General features: G+C 29.6%; 8 protein-coding genes across 8 annotated transcripts, besides 4 other annotated features; all 8 read left to right on the forward strand.

Annotated features, from left to right (window-relative positions):
* Positions 1–57: 57 nt before the first annotated feature.
* On the forward strand, positions 58–552 carry TVAGG3_0317200 (uncharacterized protein; the record flags this gene model as incomplete). The annotated part of the gene is made up of 1 exon (XM_001315902.1): positions 64–513. The coding sequence occupies one exon, from the start codon at positions 64–66 to the stop codon at positions 511–513; it is 450 nt and encodes a 149-aa protein (XP_001315937.1).
* Positions 553–898: 346 nt separating this feature from the next.
* On the forward strand, positions 899–1,530 carry TVAGG3_0317210 (protein ubiquitination; the record flags this gene model as incomplete). The annotated part of the gene is made up of 1 exon (XM_001315901.1): positions 919–1,443. One exon carries the CDS (start codon positions 919–921, stop codon positions 1,441–1,443), a length of 525 nt encoding a protein of 174 aa, XP_001315936.1.
* Positions 1,531–1,868: 338 nt separating this feature from the next.
* Positions 1,869–2,242, forward strand: TVAGG3_0317220 (uncharacterized protein; the record flags this gene model as incomplete). Its single annotated transcript, XM_001315900.1, has 1 exon — positions 1,880–2,161. The coding sequence occupies one exon, from the start codon at positions 1,880–1,882 to the stop codon at positions 2,159–2,161; it is 282 nt and encodes a 93-aa protein (XP_001315935.1).
* A 592-nt stretch (positions 2,243–2,834) lies between these two features.
* Positions 2,835–3,383, forward strand: TVAGG3_0317230 (HSPC111 protein-related family; the record flags this gene model as incomplete). The annotated part of the gene is made up of 1 exon (XM_001315899.1): positions 2,835–3,383. One exon carries the CDS (start codon positions 2,835–2,837, stop codon positions 3,381–3,383), a length of 549 nt encoding a protein of 182 aa, XP_001315934.1.
* Positions 3,384–6,270: 2,887 nt separating this feature from the next.
* Positions 6,271–7,280, forward strand: TVAGG3_0317240 (protein serine/threonine kinase protein; the record flags this gene model as incomplete). Its single annotated transcript, XM_001315898.1, has 1 exon — positions 6,297–7,253. The coding sequence occupies one exon, from the start codon at positions 6,297–6,299 to the stop codon at positions 7,251–7,253; it is 957 nt and encodes a 318-aa protein (XP_001315933.1).
* A 175-nt stretch (positions 7,281–7,455) lies between these two features.
* On the forward strand, positions 7,456–8,872 carry TVAGG3_0317250 (uncharacterized protein; the record flags this gene model as incomplete). The annotated part of the gene is made up of 1 exon (XM_001315897.1): positions 7,473–8,816. The coding sequence occupies one exon, from the start codon at positions 7,473–7,475 to the stop codon at positions 8,814–8,816; it is 1,344 nt and encodes a 447-aa protein (XP_001315932.1).
* A 674-nt stretch (positions 8,873–9,546) lies between these two features.
* On the forward strand, positions 9,547–10,479 carry TVAGG3_0317260 (uncharacterized protein; the record flags this gene model as incomplete). Its single annotated transcript, XM_001315896.1, has 1 exon — positions 9,547–10,479. The coding sequence occupies one exon, from the start codon at positions 9,547–9,549 to the stop codon at positions 10,477–10,479; it is 933 nt and encodes a 310-aa protein (XP_001315931.1).
* A 1,707-nt stretch (positions 10,480–12,186) lies between these two features.
* Positions 12,187–12,224: a mobile genetic element.
* Positions 12,187–12,224: a terminal%2Cinverted (terminal inverted repeat of Banshee-A3 transposon ID:TVAGG3_0317270).
* A 1,553-nt stretch (positions 12,225–13,777) lies between these two features.
* Positions 13,778–13,814: a mobile genetic element.
* Positions 13,778–13,814: a terminal%2Cinverted (terminal inverted repeat of Banshee-A3 transposon ID:TVAGG3_0317280).
* Positions 13,815–14,391: 577 nt separating this feature from the next.
* Positions 14,392–15,411, forward strand: TVAGG3_0317290 (phosphoprotein phosphatase protein; the record flags this gene model as incomplete). The annotated part of the gene is made up of 1 exon (XM_001315895.2): positions 14,402–15,385. The coding sequence occupies one exon, from the start codon at positions 14,402–14,404 to the stop codon at positions 15,383–15,385; it is 984 nt and encodes a 327-aa protein (XP_001315930.1).
* Between the last annotated feature and the right edge of the window lie 151 nt (positions 15,412–15,562).

Consider the following 15,562-nt stretch of genomic DNA (forward strand, 5'->3'; position numbering starts at 1 on the left):
GTTGTCCTTATTAGCAAAGTGTGTATTGAAACTGACAAATGAAAATAAAAATGACAAATTTTTATGGATCAAAAAAAGCAAATTTACGTTGCAGTTCCAGCATTCAAAGTATCTGGAGATGCAATGGATGATGCCGTTTTAGATGCATTTGCAGAATCTATGGAAATTGATGTTCAAAAAGTAAAAGTTTTGGAAAATAATCAAAATTTCTTTGTCTTTTCTGATGAAATTAATATGGACCTTGCAACTGCTAGCAAACAAATAGAAAACTCTCGAAATTTATTGGTAAACTACGATAAATCTGTTCATTACATTACAAAGTTAATTAGACGTTATGATACAACAAGAACCAAATGTATAGATGTCAATCAGGAAGTAACAGCACTAAAGACTAAAAATGAAGAACTCAAACAAAAATTATTGGAATTACAAAAAGAAAATGCAAAAAGAGCAGAAGCTGTTAAAAAGGTCGAAGATAACATACGAATTTTAGCACAAAAATCACAAAAATAGAATAATATTTGTTTAATAAAATTTTGTTTATAATTTACGATTCAAAACCACTGCTTTATTGAATGTTTATATATATATTGAACCAATGTAATTTGATCTCCATATGAAATTCTTGGTTGATAATTATCGAATGTAAATTGAATCAAATCAATAATGTTTTTCTGATTACTGAGTAAGGCTATGTTCAAAAATGTAACCGTTTCATTATTTGACTAAAATCATGTGTTGTCGATTGAAAAAAATTACTTTGAATTCAATTTGAGCATCTAAAAATCATTTTTGAATATAGATTGCATAGCAAATGTAGCGATTTATATTGCTTTGATTTCATTTATTCTGATTAATTTCAAAATCCTTTCCTTCTTTTTTTAGTGAGAGGGACTAAGGACAATATTTTTTTGAACGATGTCAACAAAGGAAGAGATTTACGAAGAAGAAGAGGAAGGCTATGGTGATGAAAATGATCCTCCACAGGATCGTTTCAATACCAGATGCCGTTTCCAAGACGAAGAAGCAGCTATTGAAATCTGGAATCAATTTCAAGCAGAAATTGATCCTTGCAAACCAGATGAATTTGGATCTACACCACTTCACGCAATTGCTGCTAATGGTATGGTTGAATTACTTACTGAAGTTCTTAAAAAACCAGGTATCAATGTCAACGTTAAAACACTCAGCGATAACACCCCACTTCATTTTGCTGCAATCAACGGAAATAACAAAATTATAAAGATTTTACTTGCAGCAGGAGCTGATACTAAAATCAAAAACAAACAAGGTCAGACTGCTTACTTTGAAGCTGCTTCTAGATTTGCTGATGGAAGTGGTAAGCAAGAAGTAGAAACTGTTGATATGTTACTCGGACCTGATAGCGAAATTCCAAAAGATATTGAGGCTGAAGTCGAGAAAGGTGATTTAGATGGCCTTTAAGCAATTGATGTTTTCATGATCCTCATTTTGAATTGTATTTAGACTCTTAGAAATATTTTTTATTTTATTTTTTTATTATCATAAAGCTTTTTTTAGAATTACATATGAACTCATCATAGGTGAAATCAAATATCCCTAACTTACGCATATATCCAAATTTTTTTTTCAATTCATAATTTGAATTCAGAGTTATAACAGTTCACAGTTGGTATCATTAAGCTATGTATCAACATTTAAATGATTTTTATGTCTAAGGACTTGTATTTAAAAAGATGGAAATCATATTTCAAGATCCAATTCAAATAAATGAAAATTATATCAATGAAAAGGAACCATGTGGTGTAGAGATGGAGTATGAAGTCTATTGAGGTTTTTTAAGGTTCTTTCAATCTCAAAAAATTATTTGACATTAAATAAAAGTGACAAATTTTTATACATGGATCCAGGCAAGAAAGATCCCTTAGATGTTTATATCAAAAATGCAAACATTATGTTTAAAGTCGGTTTTGCACTTTGCCCGCTCTGCTGGCTCATGTGCTGGATATATTGCTTAAATAGGCAAACTGAGAGCCAAGAATTAGTCGTAATCGGCAAGAGATCGTTCTGGCTGTTTTGGCTTTCCTTATACATTCTCGGAATTTGGACCCTCTGTTACTCAGCTTGGTGGACAAAGATGGAAGTTATCGGATATAACGTTCCTTACGGCGAACCTCAATAAGAAAGATCTATTTCACATCAGTTGTAAATACTATTATTTATCTACGAAATTTTACGTAAAAATGTAACTTTTTATTTCTCCTTAATTGATTTTTAATATTACTAGATGCAAAATAGTATTGGTTGGTTAATTACTATGGATTTTGATATTTTTAGGTCTTAAGTTTATTACTGTGCCTTTGTATACAAAAGTCAATTTATTTGAAAAGTACACTAGCAATGCTCCAATGAAAAACGTGTATATTCTATAAGTGTGGGCGTTTGGTTAATATATATCCTAACCTTGGTGTATATTAATAAAACTTTGAAAATACTCTAAGCTGGCGATATCCTAACTCTCATGATATTACATTATAGCGTATTTTGGACACATTGATGATGGCGAATTGTTTTAATTGATTTTTTGATAAAAAATATTTCATTGATGAATTTATTGAGACATGATACTATATATATAAGCTTTTAACCTTAATTAATTTAATGTTCTGGAATAAATATGCAAAATAAACATGATACAATATCAAATCAATCAGGTAGACTCAATTGCTAAATCCTGAATAGATAAAATGTCATCTCTGGCAAAAGAAGTTCTAAATCCAAAATAAAATATGATGTGCTTTTAGAGAGACATTTTTCCTTGAAAAAAGCGGTTGGCCAGATTTTTAGATTTATTCATGGGTAAAACACACTCTCTTCAGAAACGCTACAACAAAATGTATAAAAGAAAGATGGCTGCACCAGAACTTCCTGATGATGTCAAGAAAGCAATCGAATCTTACGGATATACAGTTGGAACTGCCACAAATTTCAAAGATTTTTACACAAGACTAGGTCTTTCATCAAATCCAAATGATACAGCACAGATTGGTTTTACAGATAAACTCGGAAATCTTAAGCGCGAAAAAGCATTAGAAAAATTAAAAGAAAAACAGCCAGAAGAAGTCGTAGTAAACTTACCAGAAGTTATGGATAAGATTCCAGATAAAGATCCTTTAGTCAGACATCTTGGTGAAAACGATTTTAAGATTATGGCACAATTAAAGACAAGATACGGTAATGATTTTGAAATGATGGCTATGGATCGTAGACGCAACCCATGGCAACTTAATGTTAATCAATTAAAGAAGAAAATGGCAATGTATGACAGAGAAGTTGAAGAAATTAGCAAAATGCAATTTGATCAACCAAAGAATGAAGAAGAGGCTGAAAAGGCTGAAGAATAATAGAATTATTATAGAGAATAAAAATTATTTTATTTTTATGTTAAATTGATCATATAACTAACTGGAACTGTAAATACATTAACTAACATATAAACATAATGCTGTCATTTCAAATGATAAATGTAATAACTTAAATTAATAAAAATGTCTAAAAGCATGATATATCATGATAATGGATATATCTGTTTCTAGTAAATCATTTGGATATATTAGTAATGATTCGGATTAGAAATAGAAAAATATCAATGTAAATATTGGCTAAATGAAGAAAATATCATTCTCATGATCATATTTGTGACCAATTATAGCTCTCTTGACTAATAATTATTTATAAATTTTCACAAGTTACAAAAAAAATTTAAAATAGAGTATTATTTTAAGCACAATAATTGATTATCTCGTTAATTAATGTAATATACGCATTTTCTAACATTATTGTGTACTAGATTTCAAAATATTGAATATAATTTCAGCAAAAAAATAAAAACTCTCTTTTTTTTTAATGAAGTGTTTCTCTCCTGGCCAAAAATTCACTACGAAGTGGCTTTTGATTAAGGAAAGAGTGTGTTTCCGTAGTTCTTAGTTACTGAGGAGCACGAATCCCCCAGTGACCGTGACGGAGTATGGCCATGTATTGAATCGAAAATAATCGTCGAACTTTGAGTCGAGTAAATGATAAATGATCGAATATGTTTAACATGTTGAAATGCATTTGCTTATGATACTTGTAATTAGGGATATGATATTGGTCGCTAATTTGAATTATTTGTACTTAATTTCAGCATTCATCGAAAAAATTGATCGTTATTGATATTTAGCCATATTCCGATTATGTTACAGTAACTGTTTTCACTGTTGGCTGTAAGGATGTCAATTTGGAAGAAAAGTGAGAAAATTCCTAAAATGCTAAAAATGAATTTTCCAAACGTACTTTTTTATCTGATTGTTTTGATTTTGAAAAAAATTTGGAGAGAAGAACTCTTCGTTTTTGAATTTTGTCACGATGGTTTTAAAGTATATTAGACACATGTATTGATATTACTATTTTTGTATATTTTAAGAGAAAATCCCTAAAAAGTGAGAAAATCTGAGACGGTTTGAGAAAATATATAAACTATTGAAAATTTGAATTAAACTTCTAATTTGGAAAAAAGAAATTTGGAAAGAAGAAAATTCAAAAATCGAGATTTAGACTCAGTATCAAATGGAGAACAAAATGTTTCTTCATATGAAGGAAAAAAATTTTCTTGAGAAGAAATAGAGTTTTTAAAATTTTATTGTATGTAATGAAATAAACAAATATTAAAATTATTTTTTGATAACAAGAAAATTCCCAACAGAAAATATTTGAGACAAAGAAAAAAAGAAAATTGAAAAATATTACTCTCCTTTACATTTCTTGAGATTTTCAATTTATTTTTATAAAATTGACAATTTTATACGTTTAGATGAAAATAAGTGATTTTGCTTGAAATAAAAATTATTGTTTGTTTACAGCTATCAAATAGATTTTTGCTATTTTGATTAAAATTTGTTAATCAAATTAATAATTTTTTTCTAAATATCTTAAATATCTGGATCACTCACTGATACGATGAATTAAACGATAAAAATAATACAAACTCAACTAAGTTTCCTGTCTTTCAACCAAAAAATATTATGCAATTTAAATTAAATTGTTTATTCAAATATAAAACAAAGATGAAATAATTACAGTTATCATAAACTTTATGAATAACTCTGTAATTGGTTCAGATTTTCGTAAAAATATTTTTATTAAAATCGATAAGAATATGTTTACCTACTATCATCACATATCTATAAACAAGAGTATAGTGATTTTTATCATCGAAACTTTTTAAAAGCTGCAAGCTGGAAGTAAAAATCTTGTTTTTTTTTCTGAGTTAGTTGTAGAACTATTGATTCCCGAGTTATCATTGTGATGTAGAAGGATGTCAATGTACTGACTGAAGGATATGAAGTGAATTGAATTTCATTGAATTTCAATTTGATCCAATTTGTTGAAATTATATGAATGTGTCAACATCTGTATCACTCTCCTTCACTTCTTCCCTATTTTTTCGAGAACGAAGCTAGCTCTGCTTTCGCTGAGCGAATTGACACTTTTGATGCCCTAAACGTACATACTCTCAAATTTATCGAAAAAAATAATACTACCTAAACTCGTATATTCTTATTTTAAATATGATATTATCCTTAGATTCCACACTAGAATATATTTAAATCAACTTTTAAAAAAGTTCGAATCCTGCGCGTCTCACTTTTTAAATTTTCCAAAAGGAAAATTATATTCTCCTAAAATGAAAACAATTTTCCGAATTGACATCCTTATTGGCTGAGCATAATCTATGCAAAAACACGACAATTAAATTAAGCTGACAGTATCATCATGTGAATGAGACGAAACTATGAAATATTTATATAATATAGAAGAATTAGATGCTGGTTCTGCAATATTTAACTCCTAAAGGTTCGACATTCATTACTTCAGCCGACAATATGGGATTTGAGGCAGAGTTATTTAACAATAAAGCAACATATAATAGAAGCTCTGAAAAGAATGTATCATAACATGATCTATAGCAATACGAGTTTAAATTATATGCAAATAACATGATAAGACTTAAGATGATGATTATCATACTCTTTATACATAAATTTAATATGAATTACTTAACAGTCGAGCCGAAAAATCAATTGGATAATGATTTGAAAACATATGAGTCGAAAATACTGATAGTTTGGATTTTTATAGTCTATGATGTTGTAAGATTACATCTGTAATCTTAAAATTGGATTATATATTTTCAGTCAGAAAAAAAAATAAACTTACAATTGTCAATTTTCTTATGTAAACTGCCACGGCCTCTGAAATGTGACAGTTCCCTTCAAATGAGTGAATCGATTGTAGACCCATCCAATCGCTATTTGAGGTGTGAAGTCAGACAGAAAATTAACCGCACAACTGTTTATAAATGCCTCGATCAAGAGGAAAGCAGTCCTGCAGATTGGTATGAAATTTCGATTGAAAATATGCCACCTGAATCTCTCTCAAGTCTCAAGGTTTTCATGACATCTTTCTCGCAAATAAAACATCCAAACCTTTTACAGATTAGTAGAGCCTGGTTAGATTCTGCAAGAAAAACTTTCGTATACGTCACAGAAGTCTTCTCGCGAAAAACATTAAGAAACTATTTGACAGAACTAACAACGAGGCCGGCTACCTCTGTCATTTCAAAATGGTGTATACAGATCTTGAACGGATTAATGGCATTACACAACGCAGTTCCGCCAATTATACATAACGACTTGACTTGCAATAACATATACATTGATGTTAATACAGGCATAATCAAAATCGGAATTCCTTCTTTCGAAGCTGTATTATTTAATTGGATTTCGCCAGTTGCGCCTATCGAAGTTCAGAAGGGACTTGCCGAGCCAAGGTCAGATGTTTGGTCCCTCGGCCTTTGCGTTATAGAAATGGCAACTGGCGAACAACCTTATTCAGATAAACCATCACCAAAGGATTCAATCTTGAAGGGAGAATCGCCTTCCTCTGTTGGACAGGTTTCTGACCCTTCTGTAGCAGATTTCATTACTTGCTGTTTGTTGCCAGTTGATATGAGGCCTTCTACGCAGGCTTTATTCGAATATACATTGATTTCAGAGAACTATGAGCCCCCACCGGCTGATCCAGAGCCATCTGCTATTCAACAGTTGCAGGCAAAGCAAAAATCAGAATATGATAATTTGCTCGCCCGCCAAGAGAAAGAACGAAGGGAGCTTATAGCCAAGATTAAGGCTAGACTGAAAAAAACGGCATCATTACGTGACTTACTCAAATAATTTGTCTTTTGTAAATATCGATTCTGTACCACTTTCTGTTTAATTGCCTTACTTTTTCTTATCTATTTTTTCACACCTTGATTTCGAAATAACATATTTGAATTCCAAATTTATTTTTTTCGAAATCAAATTCTCAAAATGAAATATCTTTACTCTTCATTATATACTTTATTCCCAACACTGAGGATGTTTTATTAATTAATATGTCATTTTATTATAATGAATATTTCGATTCTTGCTTTATCTCACACTTCAAATAGTTTATCACCGTTTATTTCAAGAGATGCAAGAATTACAATGAATAAATGCTCGTTTCACCATCTATTTTCCCATGTTCTTTATTTTAATAAGCCTTTCATTACAACATTAAAAAATTCCGAATTTCAGAGGATTCAAAAGTCTGTTTTGCTTAGCCAAGGCAATATCGTATCACATGTTGATAAGGATTTCTTCAAAGGCATTAGTATAAAAGGTTTAGATTCAATTCTTATTGATAACTGCTTATTCAAGAACATAAATACTGGTGAAAATTCTACATGTCTAAATATTGCACCAGCCTTTCAACCCAGAACTCTTACAATTAAAAATTCAAGATTTATAAATTTAAGTTCACAACTATCTGCTGCTATTTTCTTTACAAGTAATGTAGATTTGTACATGTCTAGCAATTGTTTCTCATATTGTAGATCAGTTTATACATTTCAGACTTTTTGTTCGGAACTTACTCTAGAAATAGAAGTAAATACTACAATATTTGATATGTGTTCACCTAGACACGAGCCTGGCTTGCATATGATGCTTAAAGCTGCTGCAAACAAATGTATTTTCAATAATAACAATGTAACAAGATGTATTGTACGCGAAAAGAACTGCTTAGGCTACTATTCATCAACAAGTTATTTGGAATACAAATATATCAATAATTTCAATTCTTCCTCGCAATCTTTCATTGCCTTCGGATTAGCTCAAAAAGGGCAATCGGATATTTCTCAAATAGTCTTTAATAAGATCACTTCATATGGTGGTAATGAAATATCTTTCTTTGAAGTATGGAGACCCATTAAAGTTTCTCAATCAATTTTTGTTCACTCAAAAATCATGATTAAGGTCACTCTACTGGAATATTTCGATACTCTATTTACTATTTATTCTTACGAAGAGGGTAATTACACTGCTTTGAATACAGAAATCAAAGCTCATATTACATTTGAAAATTGTTTCTTTGATATACCTCGTGATCGTATTAAATACACTGATAATCTTGAATTTGATAATTACCATATATTCCAAAAAGATAATTATCAAAAATTAAGTATTCCAATCAAATTCAAATATTGGAGATGCGCAACTGACAGATTACCAGTTCAGGCAGCTTATCCAACTCCAACGCCAGCGAAAATGAAGATAAGCTCATCTGATATTTACTTATTCGGAGGATTAATTGTATTGATTTTAATAACTGTAGGAGTGTTCATAATAGGAGAGATTTCTCGAAGAAGAAGGATGGCTAATAATGAAGAGAACCAGTCTCTTTTGGAAAAAAAACATTCCAAACCAAAATGATTTAAATTATACTTGTGTTTGTATAAAAAAATAAATGATGCGTATGCAGATAAGAAGTTTTTTGAATCTTTATTACAAAAAACCGGGCTCAATTTAAAATTTGATCTTCAATGAGTAATTTGAATACCAAATTAACTCTTTTATGTATAAAAGCACATAAAATAGTTATACAGTTCATCAATATCAATTGGCGCCAAAAATAATCAGAAAGTTTACGATATTAGTGGGATTAATTTGAGACATATCAATAATTATTCATGGTGATATTAAATATACTAATTAAATTTGGCGGCAGAATACATAATTTCCGAAATCATTTGAATTCGAATAAAATTGGATCTACTTGGGATAATATCTAACAGTATCCGTATAACAAATTCATGTTGTTACGAAATTAGTCTGTTCTCAGATGTGGCTCATAAAACTTCGATAGAATAAAATAATTCGAGTTTCACTAATGCCGAAGAAAAGAGGATTAATATTCAGATAAAAATAAACAAAGTTCGTGCTCTTTCAAATTATTGCTATCGTCTCACTCTCAATTTTATATAAAAATAATTCAAATAAACGATGAAATATTCTTATTTTCGATATTATGAACATATATTCACAGACAATTGTCACTTTTGAACCACAATTTCAGAGAGCTCAGAAATTCTATTGAAAAAATATTTTCATGAAGCTATCATCCTCAAAACTCAATCAAATAGGAGAAAACGAGGCAGAAATAATGGATGAACCTGCAATGGTCAATTCAAACGAGCCAAATAGGATAACTGAAGTCGATTTCGATGCAATTGAAGATGATGATTCAGAAGAAGGAGAAACTCTCAAAGAATTCGCAAGTCAGCAAGTCAAATGTCAAAACTATATCCAGTATTTCATATGGATTCTTGTTGCTATCAATGGTGTCATGTTTTTGTTACCGAAAAAGACGAATGCGCTTAGTTTGGTAGAAAATCCGAATCACGTGATGCAAATACTTATGGATGATATCGTATATGACTTGGAAGATCCAACTGAAAATTATGATATGTTAATTTCAAACTTTGATCAGCTTGTAAAGTTCATGCATAGTGAGACCATGTCCAAAATAACGCTTGAGTACTCTGAAAAATATAATATGATATCTAGATTGCAACAATCTATCCAAACTTTGGCGTATTACTGCGGAATGAAGAAAAACTGGAAACTTGTCCAACAAATGTTACTAGTTTTGGACGCTTACACAAGGATTAACGTTGGTTTTGAATACAAAAAAAATATGGTCGGAGACATTTTGGAAGATTGCGGAGATAATAATGATGTGATTGCAACTTTGTTCAGAGTTTCTCAAACTCATGCAATATCAAGGAACGGACGATTTTATAAAGATTTCGCAAAAGATATTTTGAAAAAATTCGGCAACGATCAGTACAATGGACTATACTTGAACACTCTTGATCTATTATATGAGATGGCTGGCTCTAAAAAGCTTCTGAAACGAGATAATGAAAAAGTGTGCGATTTCTTAGGGAACCATGACCTGCAAAAGACTCCTTCGCGTCATAGAGATATGTACTGTTTCTTGTTGAATAACATTTCTTGCGTTCCATATGCAAAGAATTATTTTTCGGTGAAAACTTTTTGTAGACCAAATGAGCCTCTATCATTTGAAAATTAAACTGTTTAGTAGTTATATTGTATATCTTATTAACATTTTTTGATCGAATTTTATTTCGGGAATAATTTTGTTGGAGATAACATGTATCGATATGTCAACTGTGTTTAAAATATAAATTATAGCTTATTAAACCTGTAATAATATTTATTTCTCTATGAGAAATGAAATTTAAATCAAACACGATGAAAAATTAGAGTATAATTAATTCATTGCAATAAATAGTGCACGTTTTGTTGTGTGTATTGAATTAACTTGTCGGGATATGATTCTGTTAATGAATTTTTGGAAATCAAAATAAAATTTGGTGTAAATAACCTGATGTCTCCATCGGATAACAATTAGCGATTAATTTAAGGTTGGTTCTATATGTTCCACCCTATATTTTGATATATTTTCTCTGTTGAATTCCCATAAATGAAAATTTTAAACTGAAAATGTGGATATAAAGTAAAATGTTGTGTATGAATAGTTGGTGTAAAAAGAATGATATATGATAGCATTAATATCATTCAATAAATTCTCTTTCCAATAGGCTTTATAAACACAAATTAAAATTTACATATGTCACCTTTTAAAAAATTGAATTAGCTTTTCAAAACTGGCAGATACTTGGAAAATGGTCGCTCTAATTTCAAACATTATCCAAAATCCTTAGATTTTAAAAATTTTTGAAATAAATTGTGTTCAAAACGATTATTCATATTATCCATTATCATGAAAACCATTAAAAATCATTATTACAGGCAAATAGTTCTAGTTGAACTGACAAAGAGTAAAAAATTAATACAACAGATATGAGATAGTGATATGTAAGGAAAATCTGCTAATTAAGATTCAGTGGCTCAACACATATAGTATATTTTGTATCAATGGCTGAATATTTATATCCTAAAAGCCACCATGCAACTTAATTTTATAAGTAAAATCAAAAATCGAGTTTTACAACAAGCATATAAGTATTCCTGAGAAATTTTAAGATAACTATATGATTTGCCGATCTTTGGGGAAATATTATGTCCAATTCTTGATTCAAAATTAGATTGTACGTCGTGTATTGTTAAATTTTAATAAGAAACGCATGTTTATAAATTGAAACATAGTTGAATACTCCCATAATTTATGGAATGTATAGAGATAGATGAATTTTTTCTTTTTGCAAGCAATTAAATTTGTAGATCATATGAATCTTGGATGCTGATAATTTGTGTGAGTCTTCAACACTAACTATGAAGCAAGAAATATATGTTCTTATACAAATACCTGAAGTTGAATCGAAAAATAGGCTTACACGCTTTTGCTTATGCTTGTATTGTAATTTCTGCGCCTTTCCATTTTTCCAAAATTTTTAAACTAGACAAATCAATGAAAGAAAGTCCTAAACAATTTTGATCATTTTTTTGTTTTTGAATTTTTTTTGGAGGTTATGAAGATAATTTATACATAAGTCAACAAAAGAGATTAGTTATATTATTCGTAAATCAATGAAAACATTTTAAAATATGAGTAGATTTATATTCATGCGTTAGATTGTTAAATTCATGAATGTAGAAATATTTTGAATTTAATTCTAATTAATTCAGCCAAGTAAGCGAAAATATCAATTAATTATTGCTATGATATGCTGAAGGGATATTCATACATGAAATTTGGAAGGAATTGGCAAAATTTTGTTGAATTTATCGTATCTAGTCATTTTGATAGTAAAACTGTTGTAAACAGAAATTCATCAAAAGTGACACCTCAGAAAAGCTAAAATATTGAATTTTTGGAACTTTTGATAGAGCACATTTTTAAATATTAATTAAAGTAAATGTATATTTTGTAAAGATTCTTTTTAATAAAAAAATAAAATTTTGAAGAAGAACACAAAATCTTCTGAAAAATAATATCACATAAACTCATATTATTTTCTAATATATAACTATTTTATATAAAAATCAAATTCAATGATCTTAAAAGCGAAGGATAAACCTCAAAATTTACGAATATAATGAGTGGGAATATAATGCTTATCTATCATAAAACCATATGAAATATCATTTTTTGCTTTACGCCTAATTTTTGACGACAATTAGCAAAAAATGTTAAATGTTAACACTCAGTCCATTTGAATATGAAAAATAAAATTGACTTTGATTAAATGTTTTTATTTATCATGCAATTCTTCTTGCGACCAAAGATTTGAATAAAATTTCAAAAAATAAGATAGCTTAAAAAATAATATACGGTAGTGTTTACTAATAGATGAATAGTATATAAATTCTATTAAAATGGATTTGATCCAAAAAAATATATAAAATTTGATCATAAATAAAATCGTTTTAAATTACTTCTTCATTTAAATTAGAGTAGGTGCCAAAAGTGCTTACTCTTAAACAACCGTCGGATTTCCGGGTGAAATCGTGACACACTTTCGTCTTTCGTAGGCAGTGGTGGTTGTTACAAAAGGTAACTTCGAATGTAGCGTGAAATCTGCAAAAAAAATTCTGAAATTTGAATGGAGAACACAAAAATTGAATAGTTTACGTCAATAAAAAAGAGAAAAATGAAGGCAATGTGTCTCGAACCTAGGACTTAGAGCAGCAATCCTACTGTTTATCGCATTACACTACATACTTCTTTCATCTCATTGAATGAGGTCAAGTATATGATAACTTGTTCCCCATTATATTCTTGTGGAATAGTGACAAATAGCAACTTTGACCCTCTCTCATTTAAATTATAACAATTATTTTTGGTTTTATATTTTTTTGGATCAAATCCATTTTAATAGAATTTATATACTATTCATCTATTAGTAAACACTACCGTATATTATTTTTTAAGCTATCTTATTTTTTGAAATTTTAGTCAAATCTTTGGTCGCAAGAAGAATTGCATGATAAATAAAAACATTTAATCAAAGTCAATTTTATTTTTCATATTCAAATGGACTGAGTGTTAACATTTAACATTTTTTGCTAATTGTCGTCAAAAATTAGGCGTAAAGCAAAAAATGATATTTCATATGGTTTTATGATAGATAAGCATTATATTCCCACTCATTATATTCGTAAATTTTGAGGTTTATCCTTCGCTTTTAAGATCATTGAATTTGATTTTTATATAAAATAGTTATATATTAGAAAATAATATGAGTTTATGTGATATTATTTTTCAGAAGATTTCATTCTATATGCCTATGAAAAGTACTCTCAAAACTAACTTTTCCTAATTATAATTAAATCTAGAATATTGTATTATGCTTAGTATTATTTCATTTTTCTCATTCAATTTAGAATTTACAAATGTCAAAAAATTGAGAGCTGTCACTTTTGATGAATTTCTGTTTATTACAAAACTAATAGGAATTTTAACCCAGAAATACATATTATCAATAAAAATCCTCGATGATGTTTTTATGCTCAAAAAGTGACAATTAGTTTTTCAAACGTTGATCCCTTAATTCACTTTCATATCTTCTTTAACATTATACACACATGATTCTATTGCAATTTTTCTCAATTAATCCAAAAATGTTGATTTTCTTTGAAAAACTTTTGATAAATTCGATCGCGAACCAATTTTAAAAAAATTCATGGCACTAATAATAGAACTTAAATCATTCAAACTGTTATACTCTTGAAAAAGGACTTTTATAAAGTTTATTTTTTATGGATTTTTGAGAATTCATTTTAATTTCTTTGTTAATATTTGCTCAATTTACATTACTAGCCTTTCTTCGAATTTTGGATAGTTTTGAGAACTATTTAAATTATTGAATAATTATGTGAGTATTCAATTTTTCGATCTTTATAAATGTTGTTTATCTACATACGGACATTATAATTTCCGGTATGATAATATACACAATTTCAATATCTCTTTGAATTGTCTTCAAATTCAATATGCATTCAATCGTTCATCCCATTCAGATTTTAAAATGCAAAATACAGATACAAATCATGCAAATACTGCTAAAAAAATCATTGGCTACATTGGCACACGCAAACTCCAGAAGAAGATTCTTAACATGCTTTCTCCCGAATACTTGTTATGGTTAAATGAAAAAGTTAGTGAGATCCTTAAAGCTGAACCTAATGTTGTATTCACACAAGGCAAATTCGTACTTGTTGGTGACTTACACGGCCAACTCAATGATCTCGATCGTATTCTTCGCAAGACTTGGGCAGAAAATACACAAAAGTATCTTTTCCTTGGCGATTATGTAGATAGAGGCCAATACTCACTTGAAGTTATTTCATTGTTATTCACAATGAAGGTCCTATTTCCAGAAAGAGTTCTACTTTTAAGAGGAAATCATGAAAGCGCTTATTTGACATCAGTCTATGGATTCAAAGAGGAGTGCATTAAGAAGAGGAGCGAAGAAATATACAACACATTTGTTCAGACCTTCAACAATCTCCCTCTCTGCGCTGTTCTTAATGGAAGAATTTTCTGCGTCCACGGAGGCATCAGCAAATACATCGAAACACTTGATGACATAATGAAGATTGATAGATTTTGCGATGTCCCTGATAATGGTCCAATGTTCGATCTTTTATGGGCAGATCCTGATGAAGATGTTGAAACATTTGCTGACTCCGATAGAGGAGAAACATTCATATTTGGATTATCTCCAACTCTTGACTTCCTCAATAGAAACCGCCTTTCAATCCTCATTCGCGGCCACGAGTGCGTTGATGATGGATATGAATATCCATTCGAATACATCGAGAAGGAAGGATGCAAGAGACTCCTTACGCTCTTTTCAGCTTCCGATTACATCGATTACGAGAACGATGCCGCTTATGCTATTTACGACAGGAAGTTAGAATTCCATAATCTTCCTTATCTTAGAGAGCGCAGCTATGAAAGATTCAATCTTAATAACGATCAAGAGCAGCAATCTATCCGCAGCCTTTAATATTGTAACTCATTCTAATCAATAAATATTTGTTTGTATTTTCTTTAATAATTACTTTAGATTATTTGATAAATTTTTAGTTGAAAGCTAAAACAATCGTACAATTGAGCATGATTACAAGCAAAATGGCTATGGTGAAACAACTTATTGTATTACAAGGAGTGTTGATTTTGAACA

The sequence above is a fragment of the Trichomonas vaginalis genome, chromosome V, assembly GCF_026262505.1.
Source record: "Trichomonas vaginalis G3 chromosome V, whole genome shotgun sequence".
NCBI classification, from domain to species: domain Eukaryota; phylum Parabasalia; order Trichomonadida; family Trichomonadidae; genus Trichomonas; species Trichomonas vaginalis.